Here is a 27,544-nt window from a genome sequence, read left to right as displayed (position 1 = left end):
TTCTGACAATTTTTTGACACAGTAACACCATAAAACTTGCATGATGATCCCTGCAGCTTCAGTTTAACTGATGTCCCAGTGAGGTGTTCGTATTTCTTACGCAGAATAATTTTGCTACCAGAAATAATCCAATTTTAAGTAGTTGTCTGGTCCTGATTTATTGTTCCATCACCAAAATAACTAGTACTGTAAATCTTTTTGCATAAAGTAGGTTTTTTCCCCCCCCCAGAGTAGTCAGTGTATATACAATAATTTTTTTTTTTTTTCATTTGCAGGCTCTGGAGATGTACAAAGATGACTGGAACAAAGTCTCAGAGCATGTTGGGAGCCGTACCCAAGATGAGTGCATTCTCCATTTCCTGAGACTTCCGATCGAAGACCCCTATTTGGAGAACTCCGATGCGTCCCTGGGCCCGCTGGCTTACCAGCCCGTCCCTTTCAGCCAGTCTGGCAACCCAGTGATGAGTACCGTCGCTTTTCTGGCGTCGGTGGTGGATCCCCGGGTGGCATCAGCCGCAGCAAAGGCTGCGTTAGGTACGAGTTTGCCCCAGCAATTTTTTTCACCTTGTCTCTACAGCTTTGCTCTCTGTTAGTCTGTTCTTAAAATTGACTGTTGAGTTTCTTCAGGGTGGGTAATAAGTGGTAGAAATAAATTTACATGTATGTAGAAAACGGGTCTTCTGATACCCAGTTTTGTGTTCTCTTGTTCCTGAAACTGCCAGTTTACAGGCAAGTTAGAATAGCTCTTAAGGGCTACTGAGTGTCTGAAGATGGCTTGCATTCCCCTTTCGTGCTCATCGACTGTTGGTGGTGTTTGCAAGCACCGCCTAGTAGTTGGTGTTACTGTGACCCCTGTCCTGAGTTTAGCTGTGGGTAAAGGCACAACGCTAAACTTCCCGTTTTCCTGGTTTACTTGTGTGACGTTATCTGCCAGTTATGTGTCCTCTAAGAAACTTGATGAAATAGTTCCTTTCTTTCCTTATTTTTCCACATAAAAGGCTATTTTACATAATTGGGAAGAGGCTCTTACCTACCACATTTGAGAGAGAAAATTAACTACCTAATGTGAAAAGAAGGAACTTGAGAGTTCATTTTGTCATGAGATTTACCTGCACGTTGATCGGAGAAAATCATAACTTTTAATTTGCCTTAAAACCCTCACAATATAACGTTTTCTGTGTGATTTTTAACAGAGGAGTTCTCCCGCGTCAGAGAGGAGGTACCGCTGGAGCTCGTTGAAGCTCACGTAAAGAAGGTGCAGGAAGCAGCAAGAGCCTCTGGGAAGGTGGATCCAACGTACGGACTAGAGAGCAGCTGCATTGCCGGAACGGGCCCAGATGAGCCGGAGAAAATCGGTAGGCTGTCCATCAAAATGCAGATATTTCTGCAGATGAGGTTCCTTAGGCATTTTCTTCTGACTCATAATAAACCGTAAGTTCACCTCCAATACGAGATGGGAATCGCGGGTAAGGAGAGTGTGACAGGTCGTTCCACTTCTGCTTGCTGCAGGATTATTAACTCTTGACACCGAATTAATGAACTTCGGACCAGCTTTAGTTTTAGAAATTTGTTTTCCGACTGCGTGGAAATGCCGTTGCATGGGATGCATAGAGTTAAGTGGGCAAAAATACCAGAGCAGAACATTTCATGCTAATTCTGTGGGTCCTAGAGTAGTTAGAGGGTGCTGCCTTTCCAGTTGTGATAAAGCCAGCTGACTTTTATTGCCTCTTTGTGCTGCGGCTGAATCTATAATAAATACCACACCTTTTGGTAAACAGTTTTAATGTAAGTCTTGTGCTCTGAGTACACGGCTAACCCCGGTGGTAGCTGGAGAGGAACTTTGTATTAAATGGTGGGCTGGTACCTGGTAATGCCGCAGTTCTTGGCTCTGGGGGTTGTACGTTGCACTGCCATACTAACGAGCTCTCGTTTTAGAGCTCGGTTTCAACTGAGCTGTTTTCTGTAGTATTCAGCAGATACTCTGGTATTAAGTCTCTTATCTGAAACTTTGACAGGTGCAAATTGTTTATTCGTTACTGTGGAGAGTAAAAGCCTATCTCCTGGCAGCTCCCCACAGAGTGAAACCACTTTGTGTAGCCCTTTCTGTTTACCTCTCCTCTGGCTCTCCTTCAACAGCAACACGAGTAGACGCGCACATTTTGCTGCGTACCTACTGGTGGTCTCAGACTTCCAGCTCTTGAGTTTGGTACAGATCTACCGACTTGTCTGTAGGTCTTTATTTTTCTCTCCGGCATTATTGGCTGCTGTTTTGTTCAGCTTATCACAAATCGTTTTGGTGAATGTAGCGACTAGATATTTAAAGGCACGTATAGCTTCGGGTAAAGGTGAACAGAATGTGACCTAGATTGACTGGAAGGTTTGATCTGGGCTGTGCTTGTGCATCTCGTGGTCGACCTGCCGTCACCCCGTCTAGAGAGGTGAGCAAGGTGCCAGATTGCGTGATGGGGTCGTAAGGGACCTCTGTGCTCCAGCGCTGTTCAGTTAGCAGCTGCTAGTGAGAGGCGAAGATGCGCACCTACTCTTCATGGTACTTAACGTCCGTTGCAAAACTACACTTCTAAATTAATTTTAAAGTACCGCTTAACTCATGAAGATATATTTTAAATAGAAAAGAAGTTAGCAGACCACTCAATCCTTCTGTTGCATTTTTCAGTTCTACGCTCAGTGGGATAGACTTGATGCGAGGCAGCTCGGTGCTTTGGGAAGATGCGGCGCGTGTGCCAAAGGGGAACGGCAGCACCTGGGGTGTCCGCTTCTCCCTGCTCCGCGGTGCTCTGTTGCGCAGAACTGACAGCAAGCGTCGAAGCCCTGTAGAAAGGGCAAGGCTTTGGGGTTCATTTTCAAGTCTACTATAAAACAAATCTAGGTATTATTCCATCTGGGACTAAGTTTAATTTGATAGTTATTTTAAAATAAGCTCAGCTTGAGTTAAATTTTTCTTACTGGGGCTTTGTTTCCTTTTTCCATATTCTCCAAGTACAGGCTTCGCTGTAGTATGTTAAGGACCTCACGTATGCTGCTTTGAGCCTTTAATTCTTAATCCTGCAGCACGACGGTGCAAGTTTACCATTGCTACATCACCGGTGATGTTGCTGGTCTGTAGGTTAGCCCTTCCTCTAGGAGAATTTGCACACAAGTTGCAAAGAGAGATTTTGAAGTCCTTGTCACTTAATCTGGGGAGTTGGAGAGCAGATGACCATAACACGATTATTTCTGAATGAGCTGTGTGGTGAGTTCTATAAGTAATACCGTCCTGTTATAGTTAATGCGATTTGTATTGGGCTGTGACTAATGGAGTAAATTAGGACAACAGCAGATGGTTCTCCCCGGGGGAGCTGCTCAGCCAGAGTGAACTGGGTCACTCAGCGATCTGCGGTGCCTTCCCCTCCAAAACAGCTTTGCACTGGGGGAATCCGTAGCGTGCGCTTGCAGAGGTGCGTTTAAGACGTCGAAGTACAGCGTTGTGGTGTGCCGCTGCTGAAACGGAGCTGCGCTTTTGCGTGGCTAGAGCTGAAGTTTTATAGCTAAATGTCACTATGGGGAACTAAAAATATCTGCTTAGGGTTCCACGCTATAATGAAAGTTCATCGGCTGTTATATTTTAGAAATAAAATTATAGCTCCATAATGATTTAAAAACTCTTAATATTGGTGAATTAGAGGCAATGTGGAATGCGAAAGGGGAAAATATGACTGGAACAGATTGCAGGAGCGTACATTAACGTCCAAGAATCTCCTCCTTTAACTCTTCGTTGTTAGTTTTTCTAAAAACTAATGATGGATCCTTTTAAATTGGTACAGTGAGGCTTCAGTAGAGCTAAGAGGAGACTCAAGGGGTTCGGATGCTGTGGTAAGCATGGTAGACATTGTCTTTTGCTTTCCAAGATAATTCCCCACTGTAGGTACAGAGTACGACAGACGAAGATGCTCTGCATCAGTTTTAGTACAAATGGATTGAGGAGAGCAAACGAGGGATCCTAGCTCTTCAGGCTAGCGATTGAGCTCCAGAGAAGGGAAATATTCAGTACGCGTGTGGTACTTAGTAGTTTCAATTAAGTCTTCACCGAGTGTGTGTACTTTCTTAATGGCTTTCCAAAGGTGATTAACCGCGTTGACTGCGTGCACTGTGCACTGAATGAGGCACGAGGCAGTCTCCGAAGTGCCTGCGTTGGAGGGGGTTACTTGTGCATTTTAGGTCTTACTCTAACAAGTATTTCAGCGAAGGTATTTCTGCTGACGGGAGCGTATGGATGCTTCGAGCCGTAGCTCATCTGTGACAGTGAGCGCTGAGGGAATGGGGGTCTGATTTACTGCCTCCGCTACAACTGTGAGCGATGTAAATGGATGATTAAATTTAACATTTTATGGCTGCTTTTGTATCATTCTCAAATAACGCATTCTAGAAAACTACACACAGGTATATGTACACAGGAGAAGTTCTTTCACTTCATTTTTGGCAGGATGATTTCTCTTGTGGTCTCCAGGGTGTGCTTTAACTCTGAAATAACACAAGCGCTGCTAAAATGAGCAGACTCCGAGCGCTTCATTCGCTTTGCGTGCACCCAGGTGCCCCTGAGCCGGTTCTGCGCCGCTGGAGGAGCGAGCCCATCGATCCAGTCCCCTGGTGACGGGCTCGGGCAGCTCGCACGAAAGCTGCAGCAGCTTTCTGTGAACTCTCCACCCTGCTTCGTGGGAGCCCACCCCGTTATGGGGCTGTACGCCTCCAAGCTGCGTGAAGCAGAAACAGAGGAAGCTCTGGTGGCTGTGGAGTCCTGACTTACTGTGGAAAATGTAAATTATAGCTTAGATAATAGCGTAATTATCATATTCAGACCCAGGGTTTTTCCAGAGCTATAGTATATTTCCTCTCAATTAAATATTAACATTCACGCCTGACTTTTGACAGGTTGTGTGTGTTTCCTTAGTGAAAACAAAGGAGACTAGGATGTCTTGAAGGCATCTTTAAACGATTTGCTGAGCCGAAACTCATGCTAGCGATTCTGTGCATTTATACGTGGGGTTTTGCTTATCGTTCTTCCGATGACAGCGGACGTTACGTATCTGCTTACGCTGCAAGCGTCTGTTTGCTGGTAACGCAGTGAATTCTTACCGTGGAAATATTTTATAGTTTTACTTGTTGACCTAAAGTCAATTTAACTTCTCTGTAAAGTCACTGGGCTTCGTCAGAAGTCAGCTGTAAGTTCTTCCTGCATTAGAAAACGCCGTGCTTTTGGAGGTGATAACGCAGAACAGAACAAGCTTCCACAGAGCCGAAAATATTTGCTGCTTCAGGTTTGACAAGGGGCACGGAGAGGTGATGTTTGCTGGTCTGCAAGTGGCTTCTCCCTCTCGAAAGATGTCTTGGGGTGTCTCACAGCCTCTTGCTGGTTTAAGAAATACCGTGAATTTGATTCCCCACAGCCCGCGAGGTATAATACCAAACCTGCTGAAGAGGGCTACAGAGCGTCGCTGGTGCCATGTAGAAGGGATTACAGGCTCTTTCTCATTACAGTTAAGTCTTCCCCTTTTGTACCAGGGACATGTATCTCCGACTGATCAGCTCCTGTTTGCAGTGTCGGTTAGGTATTTTCATTAACCTCCTTAGATCATACAGGAAAATCAGTACGGTTGTGTTTGTATCCAGCTGAAAGGCAGGAGTCATTTCCGTCATTCTCTTGCAGACAGTCAGAAATATTTTGGGTTTTTTCTGATCCTTTCATACTTGAGTTAGAGATTAATTTTTACAGGACTATTAATTGTTTTGAGGTACTTGCAATAGCCTGTAATGTAGAGGCAAAAACCTGCTTCAACCCAGGTAAACTTATTTAACCCCCAAACTAATAATTGATAGCTTTCGTTTTCTTTTTCCTTATTCGTGTAGCGTTCCAGCATGGTCCCCTCGACGTACACGAGTGCGGAATGGCTTATGCCGGTGGGAGCCGCAGAGGCATGGCGCTGTCACTGCAAATAAGGGCTTAGTGGCTAATACAAGAAAACAGTTTTCAAAAACCATTGACTACAACCTGCCTAAAGTTGTCATCCTAATTTTAAAATAACATTTGTTATTACAGCCAGGACTAGAAAACCTAAGTGAAATCAGGATGTTCACAATAATGTCTTACTGTCACACGAACGTACCTTCTGACTCTCTTTGTAGCCAAATGTGTCCCTACGTAATATAAAAGAACGCTTTGTTTTGGAAAGTGTCCATCAAATGTATTATGATGCCCAGGAGAGTCCAAGGGCAATTTCCCTTACTGTGAGATGCCTATGTGCTTTTTCCTTTGAGAAGGTTGTCTCTAAAGGGTGGGTGGGAAGGAGTTTGGTGTCCTGTTTGCCTTGGAACTTCCTCCGCAGCAGTAGTCGCTTAACAGCTCTTACCTTGGTCTACAGATTTGCCCAGAGAAGCTGTGGATGCCCCATCATTGGAAGTGTTCAAAGCCAGGTTGGATGGGGCTTTGAGCAACCTGAGCTAGCGGAAGGTGTCCCTGCCCACGGCAGGAGGGGCTGGACTGGATGGTCTTTAAAGGTTCCTTCCAACCTTTCTATGATTATACAAGATTAAAAAGGAATAGTTAATAAAACTTGCCCCAATACTTGCAGGGAATTAATAGCAAACACCTAGAATCTATGACAACGCTTGATGTGTAGCACATTGTAAACCTACACAAACTCATCCTGCGCTCGTGTCTTCAGCTGCCGCAGCGACTCAGGCGTTGCTGGATGCTGCCTTTCTGAAAAACGTTACCTTAAGATGGGAAACCTTGAAATGCGTTGTAATCGGCAAACAAAACCCGCATTCAAAATTGAGTTTAGAGTGGAGAGGGAGTTCAGGCTTACCTACAAGACACAAGAACAAACTGACTTTTGGGTAGAGGAGGAAAGCTCGTGCCTTATAGGACTTTATTTTAATGGCATTCTTAGGGGCAGCTTACATGACTATTGCCTTACAGCTTTCTCTTAAATGTGATGCAGCATCTAGCAAGGAGTATTGTCACCTGTGAAGTTTGCATTCCTGAGCAAATCATGTGCAGTGGCATGGCAAGAACTTCCTAAGGAATTTTGCCCCTCCCTTGGAGTATAAATGTGAAGCTGCAGGTTTCTGTGGGAACACCTTTGGTCTAGGAGCCTTCAACAGATCGTAGAATCATTAAGGTTGGAAAAGACCTCCAAGATCATCGAGTCCAACCGTTAACCTAACTGCCATGAGATGGTAGCCCAGTGGTCAAGATGCTCGCTGCTGGTATGGGATGCTGAGACTTGAGTCTCTGCTCAGCCTGATTCTGGACTGGAGAACCTGAGCTCCAGGTTCTTGTCTTCCAGAAGAGTGAAAAAATAATCAAGTCATGAGCTTTTAAGAGACAGAAGCCTCCCTGTGTTTACTTAAAATTGTCCACAGAGTAGAGCTTTTCGGACCTGTTTCGCTGCAACTGGGAGTTTTGTAGGAAGCAGAGCTTCAGAATTGCTCCGCTTCTCCCTGTGGTCGCTTTGGGTTGTTCAGACAAAATTATGGACTCTTCTTCTTTCAGTTACACTGTATCCCAATACTCGGAATCTTGAAGTTCTTCATGTTTGGGCTAAGCTGCACCAAAATGAGAACTTGTGTATTCCTGTGCAGTATTTTCCTAGTTTGAGCTCAGATCTTCCGCTCTACCAACCCAAGCACGCTTGGAGTGTTCTGCACTTTGTCTCCACTTTTTTTACTGAAGGAGAGAATAAAGCTTTCTTTGTAAAGCTTTCTCTTTCATTTACTAGGAGGGATGACACTTTTCAGCCCAGTTTGGAGCTTGCTTCTAGGCTTGAAATAGCTGTCTGACAAAATCTAATCTAGATTTTCCCTGTGACATTATTAGGTCACTAAATCCTAACTCTGAGATAAAACTTCTGATGAGGTATGTCCCCAGTCTCCATAAATTGAATTACGGTGGCAGATAATTCAGAGAAGTAGGTTTGTCATCTTAAAATAAGCCAAGAGAAAAACCATTATCTTTCAATCAGACATTTTAGTATATTTATCTTATATATGGAAGGGACTTTTGTAAAAACTTTGCTACAGAACTGTTGCTATTAAAGCAGAACACGTACACCAGTTTTTCTTCAGTGTAGCACACAGGCATTACCAGTAAAATGAGGATTACTGAAAACTGAACACAGTAGACCACCCAGTGTCTTCAGAAGCTTAGAGATGGATCAGGGCTTTCCACCAAGAGTTTTATATTGGTATGGCAGCATGTGTTGGAGTCCGTGATCCAAATAAGCTCCTTCTTTAATGCTTCTGTACGTTAAATTGTACTAGAGTGTCTGTTCTTGCAGGTCTGAGATCCTAGACAAGGAGTATGAGGTTGTGCTGACACTTCTCTTGGGTGTTTTTGCAGAACAGCTGGGTGCTGCGAATAAATGTGGATTTCTTAGACTTCTAAACAATCCATATGCAAAATATCTGGACATAGTAGTATGTTATTCAGACACCTTCAGGTATTCGCCATAAATATGCTTGTTATTATCCTCTTATCTCAGAGAGGCCTGCTGTCATTAGTAGGAACATTTTAAATAAGTGTTCTGTAAAGGAATAAATAAATAAACCAAGGGTTAGCACCAAGAGATGTGTGCTAAGCACAAGACGACACCAACTGCTGTTAAAACGCACACTTCTCTTACGAGGTGCATGCATCCAGCACGTGGTAACACATGGGTTTTAATTTTTTGTCTTCCTTCCTCATTTTGGTACCTCACTTGTACACCAGTTAGGCTGTTACCTCGTCTTCTGCTGGAGATGCTGAAGTTAGACGGTAGGGTAACCGGTCAGCTGCTACTCAAAAAGCAATCTGTGATGCAAGGGCGCCTGGCTCTGTTCTGGCAGAACTCCTCGGGTGTCTCTGTAATAGTGAATTAGTGAATGCCAAACAAACAGTAAATAAGAGGTTACAAGCTCGAAGAGCTCAGTCTAGTCAGCCAAAAAACCAAAGTGAGCAATAGCAGGAAGCACAAAGCTAAGGTTTTTTCACGCCTGGTGGCGGGGCACTCCGAAGGTGCTTGTGGTCAAGGTCAGGTTTTTATGGGTGCCTGGCAAACTCGTTTTGGGTTCCAAATATGAAGGCGTAAGAGGCAGTGGGTGCTGTCCAGACCCACACACCCCACAGCAGTGAGAGAACCCTCCAAGTATCAAAACAGTTCTATTATATGCTTGTAGCTTCTTAGGAATGCTTCCCAAATGACTTTACTCCTTCTGTTTTGACCTCTGAGGAGAGGAAGGCTTCTTTGGTCAGACACCAGATGGAGATTTTTGATGACCGGTTCAGAACCGGAGGCTGCAGTGATGTGGGCGAGCTGCCTCTGCTCTCCGCAGAGGTCTCCTCCTCGGCACGCGCTTGGCATGCTTCTCTTTCCACGACTCCAGTACGGGAGCTTTGTCTTGGAGCCAGTCTCGGCAGAGGTGGTCTCGTGTGATTCCTCTGAAGATTCAAGTCATGGTGTAAGGCTGAGGCTCTGCCTCCCGGAGCAGTCAGGAAATTGTTACTGCCCAGAGAACCCAACTGGTGGTTTTATGGAGAGCCCCGCACATAGAATCACAGAATCGTTAAGGTTGGAAAAGACCCTTAAGATCCTCGAGTCCAACCGCTAACCCAGCGTTGCCAAGGCCACCACTAAACCATGTCCTCGAGCACCACGTCTACCCTTCTTTTAAATCCCTCCAGGGATGGGGACTCAACCACTTCCCTTACAACATCTTACAACATCTGTCAGCAATACCTGAAGCCGCTGGGGAGAAGTAAGAGCTCACCCAATGCTATTATCTCCTTCAGCACTAGCACCGAAGGTGCAGCTCAGCTCTGGTTCTTCAGAGCATCTTGGAAAGCATGCTTTTTAAAAAGCTGGGCGTTGAGCAGGCCACCCTGTGACCACGTTGTCAGGAGGCGTGCTCATTCAGCCCCAGCTCTGTGTCTCGTTTGTTTGGATGCAGAGGAAACTCGGAGCTTTCGGCTGGAAACTTAGGTGCTTTTCTTGCTTTATATCTAACCAACAACCAGCTCTTGTGCTCAAATGTGGTTCGTATTTTGTTTAGCACCTAACTAGGCAGCTGCCGTTGGGCTCTTGAGGAGCTGCAATAGAGCTTTTTTGCAGTGAGAAGGCAAAGAAAGCGTTGGGGTTTAACTTGGATCATTTCATTGATCCACGCTTCACTACAAACCCGCAAGTATTGGTGTCATTGCAGCTGAGGAAGAAGCAAGAGGACGAACGATCGAGGTCTGAGCGAGAGCACTGTCCGGGAACATCTACCATAGGACTACACCTTTCGGGCCAGTTTCTTTAAGCTTCACTGTTCAGTTCAGACTCAAAACATTTGTTTTGAATGTATTTGTGAGGGCTTGGCTACAATTTCAGAGCGGTTTTGGGAGAAATGTGTTTGGAGGGGCCGCACAAAGAGCCATATAGGGCTGGAGAACCAGTTGGTCATCGCGTTAGTGCGGAGCAGCAGGTACGAAGGGTGTGACACGAGGTTGCGCTGTGCAGGGTTTCCCATCAAACCGCTCGCTGCCTTGAACCCTGATGGGACTTGGGGCCAGAAATAACAAGAGACCCATAGTGTTTAAGAACAGTGTCAGTGCTTTAACAGATTTGCTACTGCTTAATGTTACTTTGGTGTTGAATAATTATTCTGAAGTCTGCTTTGGAGGATTCTGGTATTTGTACCACCTGTGAAATGGAATTTAAATCTTCAGCTGACCTGCCACGCATGACAGTGCCTCTGCATAGACCTTTCGTCGCAAGCGGCTCAGGGGATCTTGTGCTAAGGAGGAATTCCAAGTCTGGCAGCAGCGTAATTGAGGTTAATCACGCAGCTGACAACCATCTACAGAATCAAATCGGATGTATTGGGAAAAACATTTTATAATACTGTGGCTTCCCGATGGGAATTACCATATGACTTGAATACTGCAGAACTGTGCATTGAACTGTCCTTTATGTAGCTAAAATGGATAGATTTGGTGGCTTCTCTCTACATGGGTGAACTGGGGGTTTCAGCAGAGCATAGATAACTTAATGTTTTGTCCTGCTTGTTGGACTGAAAAGAAAAACCAGTTAAATTTAAATTTGTGAGTAAACTGATTTTTAAGCTAAAATTAGCGCCATAAACTCTTAGTCTTCCAGGAGTTTAGTGTTGTGGCTTTTATTTAAACTACTGTTAGTAGAGAACAGAAAATTTTAGTTAACCCTGAAATAAATGTTGAGTATGATAAATGGATGTTATGGCAATTCTGAATACTTTACTTGTTTCTCAGATGGAGCGGAAGAAGAAAAGATGGAAACAGAGACAGATGGGCAACAGTCTGAGAAGGTAAGCTCGGCTTAGTACACTGGCTCTGAAAAGATAGTTCTGATGCTTACAAACCTGAATTATTATGTTCTAAAATGCCAGGTGAGAAAGGTAGATGGTAGTGTGCTGGTCAGCGTGTGTCCATAGGGAACAGTTTTCAGTCTCCTTACGGGTGATTTAGTCTCAAGTCATACAGAGACATTTCTTTTGCTGGGCAAACAGGAATGAGATGTCGGTGTGTTGTTGTCGAGTCCTCAGAAACAAAGGTTGGGACTGGGAGGAAGTGTTAAATGGGGAGTACGAACGAATTAGAGCGCCTTAAGCTGCAGAAGGACATTGGTACGTTATGGCTCGTGACTGGTAGTGGTCTAAAGCAAGCATTGCTTTGAAGTCTTGCCCTAGAAAAGTTTGTCTTGTGACAAATTGCCTTCCCAAAGTTGAAGACAGCTTTCGGCTCTGACAAGATCAGAGAGATCGGGGCTTTCCAGGAAACGGGTGAGTTTGGGTTACTCGCAGTATTTGGCGACCATTCGTGAGCGCGGTCTGCGGAGCTGGACGGAGAACCCGAACGGAACTATTGCCCCAGCGGCATCGCCGCTCTCCAGCGACAACGCGAGTTGCGTAGCTGTTTGGTCTGCACAGTCGCATGCGGCTTAGTGGATGTGGGAGGATGAGATCTGGCTGACTAAAGGAAGGTGCACGTAGTTGGGCTGATCAACAAAACTCCTCTTTGCAAGAGGCCTGGGGTAACTCGTGTGTGTGTGTGTTGTGTGCTTTTGATGTTGGGTATGATGCATCCTGCCCGTAAAGATCAGCTACGTGGAAATTAATTCCTTCAACCTGTCGATAGTGCCTACAAGAACGCAGTTGTTTGGGGAGTTCTTACAACCCCGTGTCTACAGACGCAGTACCTCTTTTCAGATAGTCTACAATAATGGCAGTGGCTGTGATTGTTTCAGACCTAAACTTGATTTAAACTAATATCCTGGAATTAGAACATCACTCTACTAAATTAATGGTAGTAGGTGCTTACTGAGCCTGCAGCAACAGGTGATATTTGCATTGCCTGCTTTGTCAAATGAATGCGATACAACTAACCTAATGGCTGCTGCGTACAGACTCGATGTTACTTCTCACTCTTCAGAGAGTTCTTTTGCTGCCTTTCTGATGAGTAGTCAGGTGCACTTAGGGAGGCGTGAGCGTAGGAGACTTGGTCGGAGCTTGAAAAGATGCGTTCATCTGTAGATCAGAATAAACAAGAAACACACAGGTCGGTTTGGAATATTTTCAAGGGGAAAACGATGCTTCCAGTCTTGAAGCTGCTGCGCATTTCATTAATACTAAGTTAAGGCACCTAGAATTTAACAAGAAATATTTTTATTTTACTTCCATCTTGCAAACATTGCTTTCTTCTACCAATTCCTGGGCAGAAGCACCCTCCTGTAACGCGTAATTCAGTTGTAGCATTTATTGCCGCAGGACGCTGTTGTGACCACGAGTTCTGCAGAATTTGGAGCTGCGTGGATAGGCGAAGGCTGTATAAATTGTTAACGTGGGAGACACTGGAAGGGATATAAAGCTTAGGCACAAACTACTGGAATAAGTGGGGCAGCGTGGGGGAGTGCAGGACACGTTCTGATGTCACCTTAGTTCAGGATTTCTTGTACTTTCAGATGAAATTTGGCCTGGGTTACTGAATCCGATAGACTTATGTCCGGTAGAGCAGTTACTTTGTTTATGCAGATTTCGGATACGATTGTCAAAATGGGCTTAAGCGTGGCAGTCACCCTTTAAAATTTAATCTCTTTCTTTATGATAGTGAATTAATTTGAAAGCTATAAACGAAGTTAACAGTGAATGTCTTCTATAGCTCTCATTCTTCAAACAATCTCTCATCCCATTTAGGTTGAAAACAAAGCGGAGAGTGAAATTGAGGAAGGCGATAAAGCACAAGAAGGAGAAAATGAGAGAAATGCAGAAAAAGAGCAAGACAGCGAAGTGACTGCCGACACCAAGCCAGGTAATGGTTCCCAGCTGCTCCTCAAGCTGTGTTAGCTTTAATAGCCTTCCTCTAAAGTGGTTGGAATAGGCTATAAACTCAACTGTGGCAGAAATATTTCCTCTTGCACATCAGGCTGCTTCATGGTTCAGTAGTAAATATTCTAGTTTAATTTCACTGCAAAGCTTGGGCACTAAATTCTTTCTTGAACTCATTTTAGACCTCAGCTGAGCTTTCTGTCACTGTGTGTAGTGACTGGGTGAAGAAATTGCAGTAGCAAAGTGCGTGTAGGTCATATAAATTATTTTATTTTGCTTGTACTGCAGGCAAATGGGACTGCTCACTTCTACCCTTAGAAGTTAATGTTAGCTCCGTTTCCCTGTGAAGTGATGCAGAGCCTTTATTTTGACAGACTGAGGAGTACTGTTTTTTTTCTACATAAGACATTGTTCTTATTTATTTTTAACATGTTCCCCTTGTGCCACACGGATATATCGTTTTTTCCTGGAATTTACATTTGAGTATTTTAGCACCAGGTAGAACAAGAAGCATTTGGATTTGATGTAATAATGGAGTTGATTTGAAAACGCCGCTGAAATTGTTCTGATGAGAGTAAGCTGATGGCAGAAGATGAATTGGCGAGATGGAAACTAAGAGCATTTCAAGTTGCCCTATTTGTTGGATCAGATCCTCTTGGACTAGAATTGTTCCCCTGTCCGCATTTGGATGCGTAGCAGTACTATAACGTAGGAACGTGGCCGTGTGTAGATGAATTAATTTGTTCGACTAATAGCAGCATGCATAGCGCAATTCCCGTCCCTGACGCGATGCTGTTAACAAGGGGAGAATGCACATAACAGACTTGGCGGTAAATCTCTTTCAGAAGAAAAGGAGGCAGAAGAGAACAAGGAGAACGTTGATGCAAGCAAAGACAAAGAAAACGAGGCTGGGAAGAAGAAAGTGGAACACGAAATCTCGGAAGGAAACGTAGCTACAGCTGCAGCTGCTGCCCTTGCCTCAGCTGCCACCAAAGCAAAGGTTTGTTTAATACAAATATCCATTGGCTTGGTTTCCAGTTCACATTAGAACTCTTAAAACGGTCCTTTGTTCCAGATCTGTGCGGTTTCACGTTCTAATCTTCAATATCTTGAAGGAGCACAAGTGCCATCTTCTGTTTCTTCTGCTTGAACTCCTAAGTGAAATAGTGTACAATTTTAGTTTAGGCAGCTGCTTTTATGATTACAAAGTCGGTGAACGTCCCTAAGAGTGAGGCCCAAAATATGCTTGTCATTTTTGGGATGACTTTTCTCTGCTCGGTAGGTCTGGCTGTAATGCTGAGGACATAGGTCTGGGTGATAAAACCCTTACGTTGCCTTTTTTGCGGTGCCACCGGCTGTTCTGTGGACTTCACACGAGCCTTCCGGACTTGGGCGCTTTGTCTGTCAAAACAATGTGATGTTCAATTCTAGCATTACAATATTTTATAGACAACGATTTTTGGTGTCAAGAGGTACTGTGTGTCTGTTAAAAGCACGTTCTTGTCTTTCTATCGTTAAACTTCTGTTTGTTTGTCTGTAGTCCCTTAATGAGCTGTGGTTTGAATCAGTGTCCTATCTAATAGCTTTTCTTTACCCTACAATTACTAATTGCATGTTGTCTTTCATTTTCTTTTTGCAGGAACCAGACCGCCTTCGCTTCTTTCAGCATAGCTTTTTCAAAATCTGTTTTCTTTTTACATATTTTTCTGGATTCAAGTTGTAGTTTGGGTTTCTGAATCGCTCTTAGATTCAGTGCCACGTTCCACGTCACCTACTTCATAGACCCCAAAAGCAAAGCATGGATGATGTTTATCTCCTGATGGATTTCCAGGACACAGTGGTGGGCATAACGAGGCGTTGCATGTGTCCTGCTGACTCTTGCAGTCTTGATCTGTGACTCTTACAACTTTAACTTCAGACTTTTTCCCCACCCGCATGATATATATTGCGGATAGCGTGATGATAGGTGTTGCCAGGATGATACAGTCCCCTCTTTATGAACCCATGAGCTCTGAGGATGTTTTTAGTTATTACCTTTCAAGCCAGGTTCTCAAATCACGAGTCGCACGAGTTCAGCATTGCGTGGCGTCGGAGCTGTGTGGAATCCCGCTTTGCAGGCAAGCTTCGGGTTCGTTGTGTCGGTGAAGTGCGGAGTCCTCACTGGCGCCCTTGTGCATCGCCTTGCCTGGCTGCGTCCGAACCTGCGGTGCTCCAAGCACCGAGCCCTTCTACTGAGCGTAGCTTACTTTCAGTTCATCAGACTTACCGATATTTTCAGCCAAGTTGAAAAAAAAACCCTGCATATATAGAAGGAGGCACGAAATTTAATCTCTATTTTATGGAAGGCTACTTGCTCCAAATAAAGATGATCAACTTTCCTTCCTTTAGTGATAACGAGTGCTAGAGGGAGAAGGGACTTGGACTAATGGCAGTTTTCATTATGGTAATAATAATATTCTAGAAGAATTTTAGCTTTATATTACAGGAAATAATATATTATAATTAGGGTGTTCACACTTCAGAATAGAATTCAAGTTCAACAGGGATTTCTCTTTCTACTTGCACTTAAAAACCCAGACAATATTAAGGCTTTCAGCAAGCTGTATCTTGTCTGAGAGTCATTCAGTTCTTCATAATAAACCCAAGACCTGGTTGTGTAGAGAGCTGTTACAAAGTTGTTTTCCTTACGGTTTTATATCAGAGGAATATTGCAGTTGGCTTCTAAGGAGAAACAGGGGCTAAAGGCAGGCACTTGGCGTTTTTTTTCTTTTGAGGTACTGGTTTCACTAATAAGCTGTCCTTACTTGAGAAATGGTGTCCAGTCAATGTGTGCGTTTAGGGGTGAGACTATATTCCTAGACATACAATGGAGCAATAATTTTAAATGCGTTTTTACAGGTTATAGCTTCTGCACAAACAATATTAGAATTATCAAAGCCCCTTTTCTTCATGTTCTTCTCAGATTCCTAAATCAACCTACGCTATTTTTTCCTTTCTGTGCATCAGTAGCACCTGACAGAAAAGGTCCCCTCTCCTGCGGATGGCTGTGAGCTTTTGTCCGGTTGGGACTGAGCTGCCGAGCTTCTGCTGTAGCCCTTGGTCCGTACTTAGGCTGCCAGAAAGGACCGTTCTGGTCACAGCTTGGCCTCAGGCGTAACACTGGTCCCACGGCTTCTCTGAATTTCTCTTCTGAGGTAGCTGTGATTGAATACGTCTCTTCTAGAAGACACTGATATCGAAACTGCCGGTGATGCAAACCCTGCTATAGTTGTCCATAAGGTTTTCTTTTTTTTCCCGTGGGTGGTAAACTGTGCTGTTAGGCTTTATTCCTGGCCTGATACGCTTCAGCCACTAACCATTGTACCATGGCAGCACTTCGCCTACTGAATTAAAAGGCCTTTGGTTATCAACAGTTGGGTTTCTTTCATGTGTAGGTATTCAGAGATATAAAATGCAGGAATAGAATAGGCCCTGTTGCTAAAATCACGTTTCTTCTTTTTGCAGGCAGCTACATCCCATCTTCTGTTTATAGGCAAATCAAATTATGTCTTTAATTAGTTCCTTTCTGCTGCTGCTCTAGAAACTCGCTGTAGGACCTTTTTCATCTCGTGCTGGAACGTATGCATGACAGGACGTAGTTTTTCCCATTGTGTGCCTTAATTTAGATAGTGCTGTGTTACCTGCCACCTTTTATTTCTTCTGTTTCACCCGTGAAAGACAGTCTTCTCCCCTCTTGGCCTCGCAGACAAAAGCTGGGTGAAGCATCCAGTCTCCTCTCACAACATAGGAAGAGGGAAGGAAGAAGGAGCAATTTTCTCTGCCTGTTGCAATTTCAGCGAAGCTTTGCATGTGGATGAGAAGACTCCGGCACAGCGTTCCAGCGGGATGGTGCCAGGACGCTATCCGTTTTCCAGAGGTCTCTCGTGGTCTGGTTTTACAGTTGTCACGCTCGGGCTCTTGCTGTGATGAGCTAACTTCACAACTAAAGCTGGGTTTAGAAAGACTAGGGGATGGGCTAGGCTCTCTGAGACTGCCTGCGATGTGCTCGGTCCGTAGCTGGCCTTGTGGCCGCTCCCAGTTTCTCAGTGTTCGCCCAGAAGGGATCTCTGAGCGGAGGAGCCAGAGTCGGTGTTGTGGCAGCGGGCAGAGGCACGCGTGGCTGTGCTTGCGTTCAGGACTCCCGCGTTTAAATAGCAAACCGAAGCGTTGTTCGGTATCTGCTCAGCCGGAGGCCGGGTCCACCTTGCTTGGTGATGTTCAGCTCGTTCGGAATCGCCACGTCCCGGGATAATGTCACATACTTTTTTTTTTTTTTTTTTGCCTTTTTCTGAGTTAAGGTGGATGCAGTGATGTGTTTATCAGGCAATTTAAAACACTATGAATTTTATCTTACTGGTTTTTTTGTCAACCGCAGCGTCAGTAACGACTTGTTCTTTGTCCACGTGAAAGCACTGGGTGATGCCAGGCTACGGAGCAGCCTCTTTGGGTCTCCTCAGGAAAGCAGTCGGTGGTGGTTCCCTTTCTAGCGTGTACTTTGAGACCTGTCTTTTACCTAATCCTGTGCCTTGCTGGTTTTATGTTAATCTGGTTTCATCATTAAGATTGCACACATCAGGCAAGGCGAAACGACTGTCAGAAGGCTGTGTGTATCAACAGAGGTACTTCTGTCGCTCTGACTTGTGTACAAATGAGTTTGGTTCACTAAACAGTATGGATTGATGTTAAATTTCCTAGTTCAGTTAGCCGTTCAGTTACTTTATCTCAAATGTGTGCGCCGCTGTTTGGTCAGTATTTAACTGAACAGCCTACTTGAATTCCACAGCGGCGTGCCGTTAGATGAACTTGGGCGATCGCTCTGGTTCTCTCAAAATGTACCTGATTTAAAATTAAACTCGGTGAGAGTCTTGAATGGATGTTATCTAGATTTACTGAAGCCTTGCTTTATTGCTGGTGGGTTACCGGAGGTGAATGCTGTCAAATGACACGACATATTAGTGATGGAAGCAGTATCGTATGTTCTTGAGAAATCCTGTTTATCATTAGGATTACCAGCGAGTTTTAAAATGCTGCTTTTCTCCAGCTCAGTATTTCTCCCAGTTCTGAGCCAAGGTTTGGGGCACAGCTTGCTAAATATGAGTCTCTGTCTGCAGCTTGAGCTGGACGAGATCCAGCTTTTTCTTTTCTCCTTCTTCCCCTCGGCCCTCACCTTTCCCTTCTCGAAAGCCAACCCTCCTTCCCCCTCAGCCCTCGGGTGTGCCAGTACGGCTTTGCTTGGACGCTCTTGTCGGGAAACATCCGTTGGCTGTTAATACAGAAGCTCCAAGCAGCACACATGGTGGGTGTTCAGAGTGTATTTTCATTTTGAACAGCAGGCTTTTAACAAAAGCTGGTAGAAGGCATCATTAACACGCCTTTCACACTTGGAAAACGTGAGACGCTTTTATAGGCTGTCTCATATATCACGTATATACTCACAAATATATATCCTGCATCGTTTATGTGTAAGTGTGTATATGTAAATGGGGTAAAGCTAAAGCCTCGTAAAGAATCTGTTTGCCTTTTTCTGCAGTTCACTTTTGCAGTTTATATACAGCTTTGCCTTCAGCTTTCTTCTGCAATAGGAATCCTATGCAACCTCGTTATAAAAGGAAAGTGGAGATTTTTTTTTTTTTTAACAGTTTCTTCTGTCATCTGTGTAGAGATTTCTCTGCAAGCTCTGCCTAGCCCGAGGTGGAACTGCTGCGCTGAGAGAGCTTACGGCTTCGTGGTGTGGTGCTGCATGTAATGGGAACGTGCCTAACTGGATACGTAGCTTCTCATTTGCTTCAGCCAAAAAATATTTTAATGGCAAAGGCATGCGAGAGTCGTCTCGCTGGTTTTGTGGGTCATTCCAGGTAAAAGCCTCCTGTGTGTGTTTTGGGGAAAGCTTTTGGATGACCTGCGGCTGACTCGGTGCAGCGTTCCCCCGCTCCCTCATTTGCATTTCCACTGAAAGCGCGCTCTGTTGCGCGGCGCTCGGAAGGCTTCGAGGCAAAGCTGGATTGCTTACGAGCACTGAGCATCCACAATACCTCTTGTATTAAAACTTGGCACCTATTTATTTGATCAAAAGCTTAATAATCTTCCAAGGGTTTCTGATTCCGAGCGTAAGATTGATAATCTAATGCCCTGTTTTCTGTCCAGAAGTGGAAGAGGATGGCTGAAGCTAGGTGCAGGTGTAGTCGGCTTATTTGTTCCCTTGAAGCACTTTATTTTGTGAAATGCATGTCAAGCAAAAAAACTTGTGTTTTATCCTCAGCACCTGGCAGCAGTGGAGGAAAGAAAGATCAAGTCCCTGGTCGCCCTTCTGGTGGAAACGCAGATGAAGAAGCTGGAGATAAAACTTCGCCATTTTGAGGAGCTGGAAACCATTATGGACAGAGAGAAAGAGGCAGTAAGTAGGAGGGTGCTAACCTGACATTCTGCGTTCAATTAGTCACTGCCAAGGTCTATGTCTGCTAACAGCTAGAAAACCAGCGACTTCAGCTGTTCCTCACCTTCATGCAGGTCTTCCTGCCTCAGCTAGGATTCCTAATTACCCCTACAGTAGTGTTTGAGCGCTCTCCTCTATCCAGCTCTTCCCTTTAGCGTGAGCAGCAAACTGGAAGTATCCTAGATTTGCTTCCTAATCCTTACTCCTGTCATCTAGGCATGAATGTGGAATTGGTCCTGAGCCTTTCTGTAAGCCTTATCACATGGATGATGTCTGATGTATGAATGGCTTTTCCGTGTAGAGAGTGAAATGGGTGGAAACCTTACTTCCCTAAGGGAAGGGAAAACAGCTCTGGCTGCCTTTCCTTCCTGACCCAGTTTAGACTGGAGATTTGGGCTTAAGCACGTAGTTCAGGTTTTGTTTGGAGGGCGTTCTCAGTAGCTCTTGGGAAGGTCCTCAAAGTGAGATGCAGCAGCAGAAGGATACGTGCTCGGGAGTAACAGCTTCTCGTTTTGTGATGACGAGGGATATGCCTGAGCCGGAGAGGGCGGCGGCAGCCTCAGGAGAAGGGAAGGGAGCAGTGATGTCAGGAGATGGGAAAAGGTGGTCGCTCATAGGCACCAGAAGAGTATCGAGATAGGACAGAGCTGAATTGATAAACTTCACGATGAAGTGCGACTGAGGAGGAGGAGCTGCGCGAGCTAAGCGAGATGGGTGTTAGTTAGTCCTCAGTCTAGCGAGGCAGTGAGCCAGGGCCCAGGTCTTGATTGAGGTCTAGCCAGCTGGAGAAGGTGGTGACACTAAGAGAGCCTGTATGTGCTGCATCCCAAGCAGGGCTGTATTTATATTGTAGCACTATGAGTGACACCTTACTGGAGACTCGTGTATCCCTAAAATCGGGGTATAAAGTGGAAGAGAAGCTGTCTCTGCTTGTCAGGGGGTGGATTACACATCAATTACTAGGGGTTCTTTCATACATAGTGCAGCAGGCTTTCGGAGAAGTGGTTTCTCTTCAGCTACTGTAAAGATCACCCAAAACTTCATTTTTATCAGAGAGCAGTCAGGGTTTTTTATTTTTCTGTTGTGCAGCTTGCTCATTTTTCGTCAATAGGCAATTACTCTAGATGTATTGAAGATATTGAGTCATAATTCTAGGGGTTTTCACATTTGCCCTACCATGCAAATTTAATGGAATTTACATCCTTGCTTTGGCATTAGTGACACTGATGGAGTTTGACAAACTGTGGTCTTTTGTTGTAGCAGAACGTCAGCAAGAATTTCTAGATTGCTCAGCATCCACAACCATTTCAGTGTGGTGTTTGCCTCTGACACTGATTGGCAGCTGAGGAAATGGACCTAACTATTTTGAAAAGGTTCTCTGTAGATTTCTTTCTTTGGGGGATATATTCTATTAGTGACAGAGGGTTTTTTCCCCGTTCTGAGGCATATGACATTTTCCTTTTTAAAAATGTGCATACAGATTTTTCCCTTGGCTTTCTGGTAGTTAAATTCGGTCTTTTCACCTGTCATTGTGGATATTTAGTGGAATAATTAAAGCAAAAAAAGTCTGTAGTGCCATTGCACACTATGCATATGTCCTTATTTGCTGCACTGGCTTTTTCTTATAGTGAAGGTAAGGCGATTCTGAGTGTTGAAAGGAATCTGCGCTGCAGACTGGAGGGTGTCAGATTGTAGGCAAAACACCTTTACTTCAGTGTTTAAGCTAACGTAATTTCAGTGCTGCCAGCTCTGTGTCTAACCAAGGGATCCTGTTGGGAGGAACCTTGTTGATCCAGAATTTATAATAGCACACGCATGCTTTCTTTGCCCATTTCTGTTTCGGGAGGAGTTATTGCTGAAGATGAAACTGTAGTAGAGCGGTGGCTATTGCATGAGTACGCGTGAAGTGCTTGTAATAGTCCCTTCTAATTGCGAATCGCTTTGCAACAGTGCAAAACCATGCAGTTGCGAATTGGAAGATCGTCAAGAGCGTGGTATTCATGACTACGTACCTAAAAATGTGGCTGAGTTCACGAATGGGGTTGTGTAGGGAGGTTGTGTGGCAGACTGATGGGTGCCGATCTTCGTAAAGGCGCCTAGCCTCACTCTTGCCTGACGTCCGCTGCAGGTATAACTGAGTTTTGAGAGTTGAAGAGTAAATGCAAATTGCCGATAGGCTGCCCACCAGAAGATGTGTTACTACTAGTTGTGTTAACGCTGATCTGGGGCTACGGCAGTAGGTTGTGTCTGTAAACCTGCTTCTGAAATGATTACAACAAATAGGAGAACCTGGTGCAGAACCAGGTGTTTTGGGCTCAACATCAATTTTAAGACGAGCTTGTGTTATAACTTGTGTTTGTTTGCCTTTTTTGTCTGTCCAACTGTGTTTCCTCGTCCTGGGGGGAAGGGAATGTGTAGAAGGGAAGTTTTCACTGGTTTTCCTGAGTACAAGGTATGTTTTCAGGCACGGGGTGCTGTTTGGGGATACTTGTAAAGACTTTTTATTTTTAACTCTAGCAGGATAGGGTACCATGAAGAAAGCAAAACAGGAATACAAAAAGAGTATAAAAAGAATATAAAGTGTAGCCGTACTTCTTGCCTAAGCCTTTGTTTCGGGTCATTTGCAGTAATTCTTCTCTGAACTGCCTGCCACCTACTGAATCTGTTTCCACACATGCACAATTACACCATTGGTGTACGTGGCTCTTCATTTTATCAAGTTCTTCCTGCTAACGTATCAGATTGGTCAAGGAAAAAGGAGTCACGGCAGCATGAATAATTGCATTGTAGTCCCTACATGCAGAACACCAGCCCCCAACAAGGAGCATGTATTATTCATTAGGCTCTGTCCCCATCTGGTTCTGTTGGTGAATGCGCGCTCTGTAGTATTCTGTTTTCATCCATGCTTTGTCAGCAGTCAAACTGCTAACACAAAGTATCGACGGAGCTTTGGGATTTTTGGAGAACTTCTGCTAGGTGGAAGTCTCCTTGGCAACCTGCTTTACAGATAAATTATGGAGTATGTCTTAAAATACTCATTAAATATTTGTAAACTAAGCACACAAATCCACATGTGCAATTGCTTAAGAGTAATAGATGTAGAAACGCGTTATGTTTTCTTAAGTAAGTCAAGTGACGTACACTTCCTTAACCAAGACAGTGATCAATCATATAAATGCCCAATAGTAAGAAATATTTTCTGTAGCTTTTTTGTCTTTTTGTTTGGGGCTTGCTTACTCTCTGTATGGCTTCATAATTAACAAAGTAGCCTATTTTATGTTAATTGGCCTTAATGACATGAGTTTTTTGCATAATAGTCGTCGTAATAGTGCAAAACATTGCTGTCTGGCTGTCATGATGTCCAAGTCCTACACTTAAAGGTACGGGGTAGGATCCTGCCTGTGATCACTGAGCTCGTGCTATTGCACACATATTCTGCTTTGCTCTTGCCCTGGAAAATCTCTTTAGTTTCCTGTTCCCTCTCGTTCCAACATGCAGAAGATTGAGAGAAAAACATGCGGTTTCTTCTAGAATTGTGTTAGGGCTGAATGCTCTGCACAGTACTCATTGAGTAACGTGTTGTATTACTGAGAGATTCTTTAGGACCAAACAAGGTGAGTTCATCTGTTCCAGCTGGAAAATGGCCTGGACAACTCTGACGGTTGTGTATCAATAAGAAACATATTTTAAATGTATAGTTCTTGACTTCGCTTTGCCTTTTTTCCCCTATTTTTGACATAGTTAGAGCAGCAGAGACAACAGTTGCTGACAGAACGCCAGAATTTTCACATGGAACAGCTGAAGTACGCTGAATTGAGGGCTCGTCAGCAAATGGAGCAGCAGCACAGCCAAAACCCACAGCAGTCTCACCAGCACTCCAGTGGGCCTGGGATGAACCCCCTTGGGGCCCCGGCACATCCAGGCTTACTGCCTCATCAGCAGCCCCCGCCGTACCCTATGATGCACCACCAAATGCCACCACCTCACCCACCACAGCCAGGTAAGAGCTGGAGGGTGAAAATCCCCGTCTGTTAACCACCCTTCATAACAGAGTAAAATCAGAGGAAGAGGTATTGCCAGGTGAAATTGCAGAAGGTGTAATGGATGGTCTGCGTCATGTAGTGGTTTATAACGGCGCTGCTTATAAAACAGAAATACGGTTTGCTAGAGAGATGAGTTGTGCTTGTACTGCAGCTTCATTTTATAGCTTTTGCTCCTGTACCAGATGTGCAGATGGAGTTTGGGGAGGAGGTATCTTATCAAGGTGTATGAATACCCAAAAGGAGGGAGTGAAAGAGAGAGCCAGGCTCTTCTCAGTAGCCCCCAGTGACAGGGCAAGAGGCAATGGGCACAAATTAAAACGCGTGAAATTCCATCCGGACACAGAAAAATACTTCCCATGCCCCGCGAGGGTCATCAAACCCTGGAGCAGGTTGCCCAGCGAGGTTGTGGAGTCTCCATCCTTGGAGGTAGTCAGGCCAAGCTCTAAAGTAAACAATTGAGCAGCCACAAAGTATTTTTCAAATGTTTTTTAGCTTGTTTGTATTTCTTTAGACTTTTTTTTTTTATGCCCAGTGATCTCTGCTCCTTCAAAAACAATCATTCCTTCAAACTGTCCAGTTCATGACGCAGCTAACTGTGTTAAAAACCAAAACAAAAAAACCCAACCAACCAAACAAAAAAACCCAAAAAAACCTTAGGGGAAAGGACCAGAATGAGAAGCAGATGCAGGAAGCTCCTTGAGCAGCTGCCTTTGGCAGGAGACCTGATTCTGATATGCTCCTGTGCCCTCCTCAGGGCTTTGCTTTCTGGCTTCTGCCCTTCGGTTGTGCTCGGTGCCAGATGAGAGGTGCAGAAGGGTCACTTGAAAGTCCCCGCTCCGGCCTCCTGCTCAGAGCCAGGCCACCTGGATCAGATTGAAGGGACTTGTCCTCCTGAGGTTTAGATATCTCCAAGGGTGGAGATATTCCTAATATCGAAGGACGGAGAAGTTAGGTGGCTACATGACTATGCCTCGCCTCAGGAAGAGGAACATCCACTGGGCATAAAAGAATGTTACTGCCGTTTATTCAAAACAACTGTTTCTGCTTCATGGCAAAACTAACAGCCCTACTGCTAAGTAACTAAGTCGCTTACAGTATTTGCAGTCTCACCTTTAAACCGTTTTACTGTTAAAAGGGATTGGGGCTACCAAACGTTGTACTTCTGCTGTGAAGATGCTTATGGGAACTAGAATTGAAGGCTTTACTATACCTGCTAAATGTTGTTGAAATGGTAATTTAAAATAGAATAGCACCACTTGGCGTGGAGCAACCTGATTGTCTGACTAGACGGCAGCGAAGGAGGAGAGCTTTCGTCAATTCTCAACTGCTTGACCAAAAACCATTCTAAAAAGACCTGACTGGTTATTAGCCAAAAATACTTCAGAAGATCTTGTGTAGGCTGCTGCTGGAGAAGTTTGGGGTGTCATGATCCAAAATAGGACGTGGCAACAAAAAGCCTGCAGGAGCTTGAGTTTTCATCTTGGGAAAAGACCTACGTTAAGTGTATGATTTGGAAAAGGGCACAAGTGCGTAGTAAACGAGCAGGATTTGCCGATGACCATGAAAATGTGAGGCATCTAATCCAACTGCGTGAGTAAGTAATGAAACTTGATTCCATAGTAATGAACTCCATAGTAATGAAACTTGATTCAGTCAACAGATGCGGAGTAGTGCTCAGCGGAGGGGAAGGTAGGAGTCAGTCTTGTGATCTGCATGCTTACGCTGACTATCTTAAGGGATCCGAGTCAGCGGGCTCCTGGGTTCGTTATGCACTTGTGGACAAAAAGTTAATGCTGATGTTGTTTTGGGAGCTGTTTTGGGTTTTGCTGAAATTGAATTGGCAGTGTGATAATACATGGTCTGGTTTTTAAATTCAAATAATATTAGCTCAATTTGTCTGTTGTACGCTGTATTGACAGCTCAGGTCTACTCAACAGTAGAATGGAGAGACGTTCTGTGAAATGGAAAAATGGCAAATTGAAAGCAGATTAAAGGGGGCGATCATTGCATATCATTAGACTAGCTCTTACTTACAAGCTGCGATTGAGACTGAAAACGTAACAAGATTAAATGCATTGTTGTATTTGCTAGGGGACTAATAAAACTTGATTTGTAATATATTCACGTCCTTGGTTCGCATAATACCTTATTACTTCAACCCCGTCATAACCATCCAGGCCCTCTGTATCCCCCGTGATCCCTTTCAGTGTGTATTCTGGGGAGTGTGGTACTGTGTTAATTACTCAGGCTGTCTCTTTTTCAAATTTGATTAAAGTTAGTCAATAGATTGACTTCTCCACCACCACCACCCCTCCTGTTAGAGGGTGGCAAACTGACGGATGAGGCGCAGCACTTCTGGCTCCTGCGACTGCAGCATCTGGTGCTGTCTCATGCCTTGCAGGTACAGGATCCTGCCCTTTACCTGCTCCGACAGCTCACTGGTTTGATATTTTTGTGAAGGTGAGAATTCAGAGGCCCTTTAAAAGATTTTGAGAGTTCGAAGGCAAACCCCTCTGCTGCTTCTATCATATCCCAGGTGATCTTGCCTAGAAAACAGAACAGTCGCTTTTCCTCAGGCTCTGCAGTGGCGGCCCTTAAGGTTGTTCAGAAATGCTTGGGAAGTCCACAGCTTGGTACCAAAGCTCCTTGGCTTCACAGGGGAGCTTTGTGTAACTTGAGGGCAAGGAGAGAAAACGGAAAAGTTCACTGTTTCCTCGAGTGAGTTCAGCGCTTAAACTCTGAGCCGGTCCTGGGAGTGTGGGTGTAAATAGTAACTTCTGTCGTGTCCTACGTATCTTCCTTACTTTCACGTCCTGAGGGCAGCTGGGGCGTCTTTATTGGACTTGTAAGTCTCAGAGCATTAATAGTGCAACGCTTTCATGACAAACTTGTACATACATAGATCAGCAGCCAGTTTTGCTGCTCGGTTGCCAATTTGGGATCCCTTGAAACAAACTGGTGATCTTCACCTTAATGACCACACATCCCTCAGTTCCCTCGCTGCGTGCCCGCCCGTGGGTCTCCTGCAGTCTGGGGGGAGATGCCGACATGTGGAGGGTGCGGGTAGATGAATTTCACCTGGCAGAGGTAACCCCTGCTAGAGAGGGCTGAGACAGACTTGCAGAAGAAATCTGAAAACTCTCTTTTTGCTGCTGTTGGTCCTGTAGCTGAACCTCTGGCTTCAGAGGGCTGTTGGTGTCCTGCTTCCCGGTGCAGGGCTTGACAGGCTTTTGTAAGAAGGAGGAGCATTTTCCTCACCCGAGTTCTCAGCTTCTCTCCAATAACAACCTGCTTTCCCTAAGGTGGCCGATTTCAAGGAACCTCAGTGATGAATACCATGGCGTAATTCTTCATTCAGATACAAAGAGGTTATTGGAGACTTAGCCAAGCCGCTGCCCGCTGGTCTGTCTAACAGCTCTGCGGGAAGAGCTGACCCGTTCGGTTTGCGTTAGAGAAAAATCCCCAAACAACTTCGCAGTAAGTGAGAAGCACCAGTGGGCAACCTTCCAAAACACGGCCCCGAGGGAAGCTGGAGGTGGAAATGCCCTTCACAATTTCCTCTTCAGCCGCCTGGTTTTAACCCCAGACTTTACCTTGGTTCTCCCTGATGTTCTCAAACAGGTTTCTGACCTTAATATTGACGAAAAGTGTCACT

The 27,544-nt window shown here is 44.7% G+C and overlaps 1 protein-coding gene across 4 annotated transcripts in view; it reads left to right on the top strand.

The window, feature by feature from the left end:
* Positions 1 to 27,544, top strand: part of SMARCC1 (SWI/SNF related BAF chromatin remodeling complex subunit C1) — a gene marked incomplete at its 5' end in the record, with an annotated part of 93,709 nt that overhangs the window by 52,781 nt on the left and 13,384 nt on the right. For 2 of the 4 annotated variants that reach the window (XM_082316726.1, XM_082316728.1), the window contains 7 exons: positions 276 to 534; positions 1,194 to 1,355; positions 11,303 to 11,358; positions 13,243 to 13,357; positions 14,220 to 14,374; positions 19,673 to 19,807; positions 23,588 to 23,846. In XM_082316726.1, coding sequence (XP_082172852.1) covers positions 276 to 534; positions 1,194 to 1,355; positions 11,303 to 11,358; positions 13,243 to 13,357; positions 14,220 to 14,374; positions 19,673 to 19,807; positions 23,588 to 23,846 — 1,141 coding nt within the window. Of the gene's footprint in view, positions 1 to 275; positions 535 to 1,193; positions 1,356 to 11,302; positions 11,359 to 13,242; positions 13,358 to 14,219; positions 14,375 to 15,013; positions 15,769 to 19,672; positions 19,808 to 23,587; positions 23,847 to 24,643; positions 25,657 to 27,544 lie in introns of those variants that run through there. The other 2 variants (XM_082316727.1, XM_082316729.1) reach the window with 2 other exon arrangements.

The sequence above is a fragment of the Platalea leucorodia genome, assembly GCF_965183815.1.
Source record: "Platalea leucorodia genome assembly, chromosome: 1".
In the NCBI taxonomy this organism is placed as follows: Eukaryota; Metazoa; Chordata; class Aves; order Pelecaniformes; family Threskiornithidae; genus Platalea; species Platalea leucorodia.
This window is presented reverse-complemented; position numbering and strand designations above follow the sequence as displayed.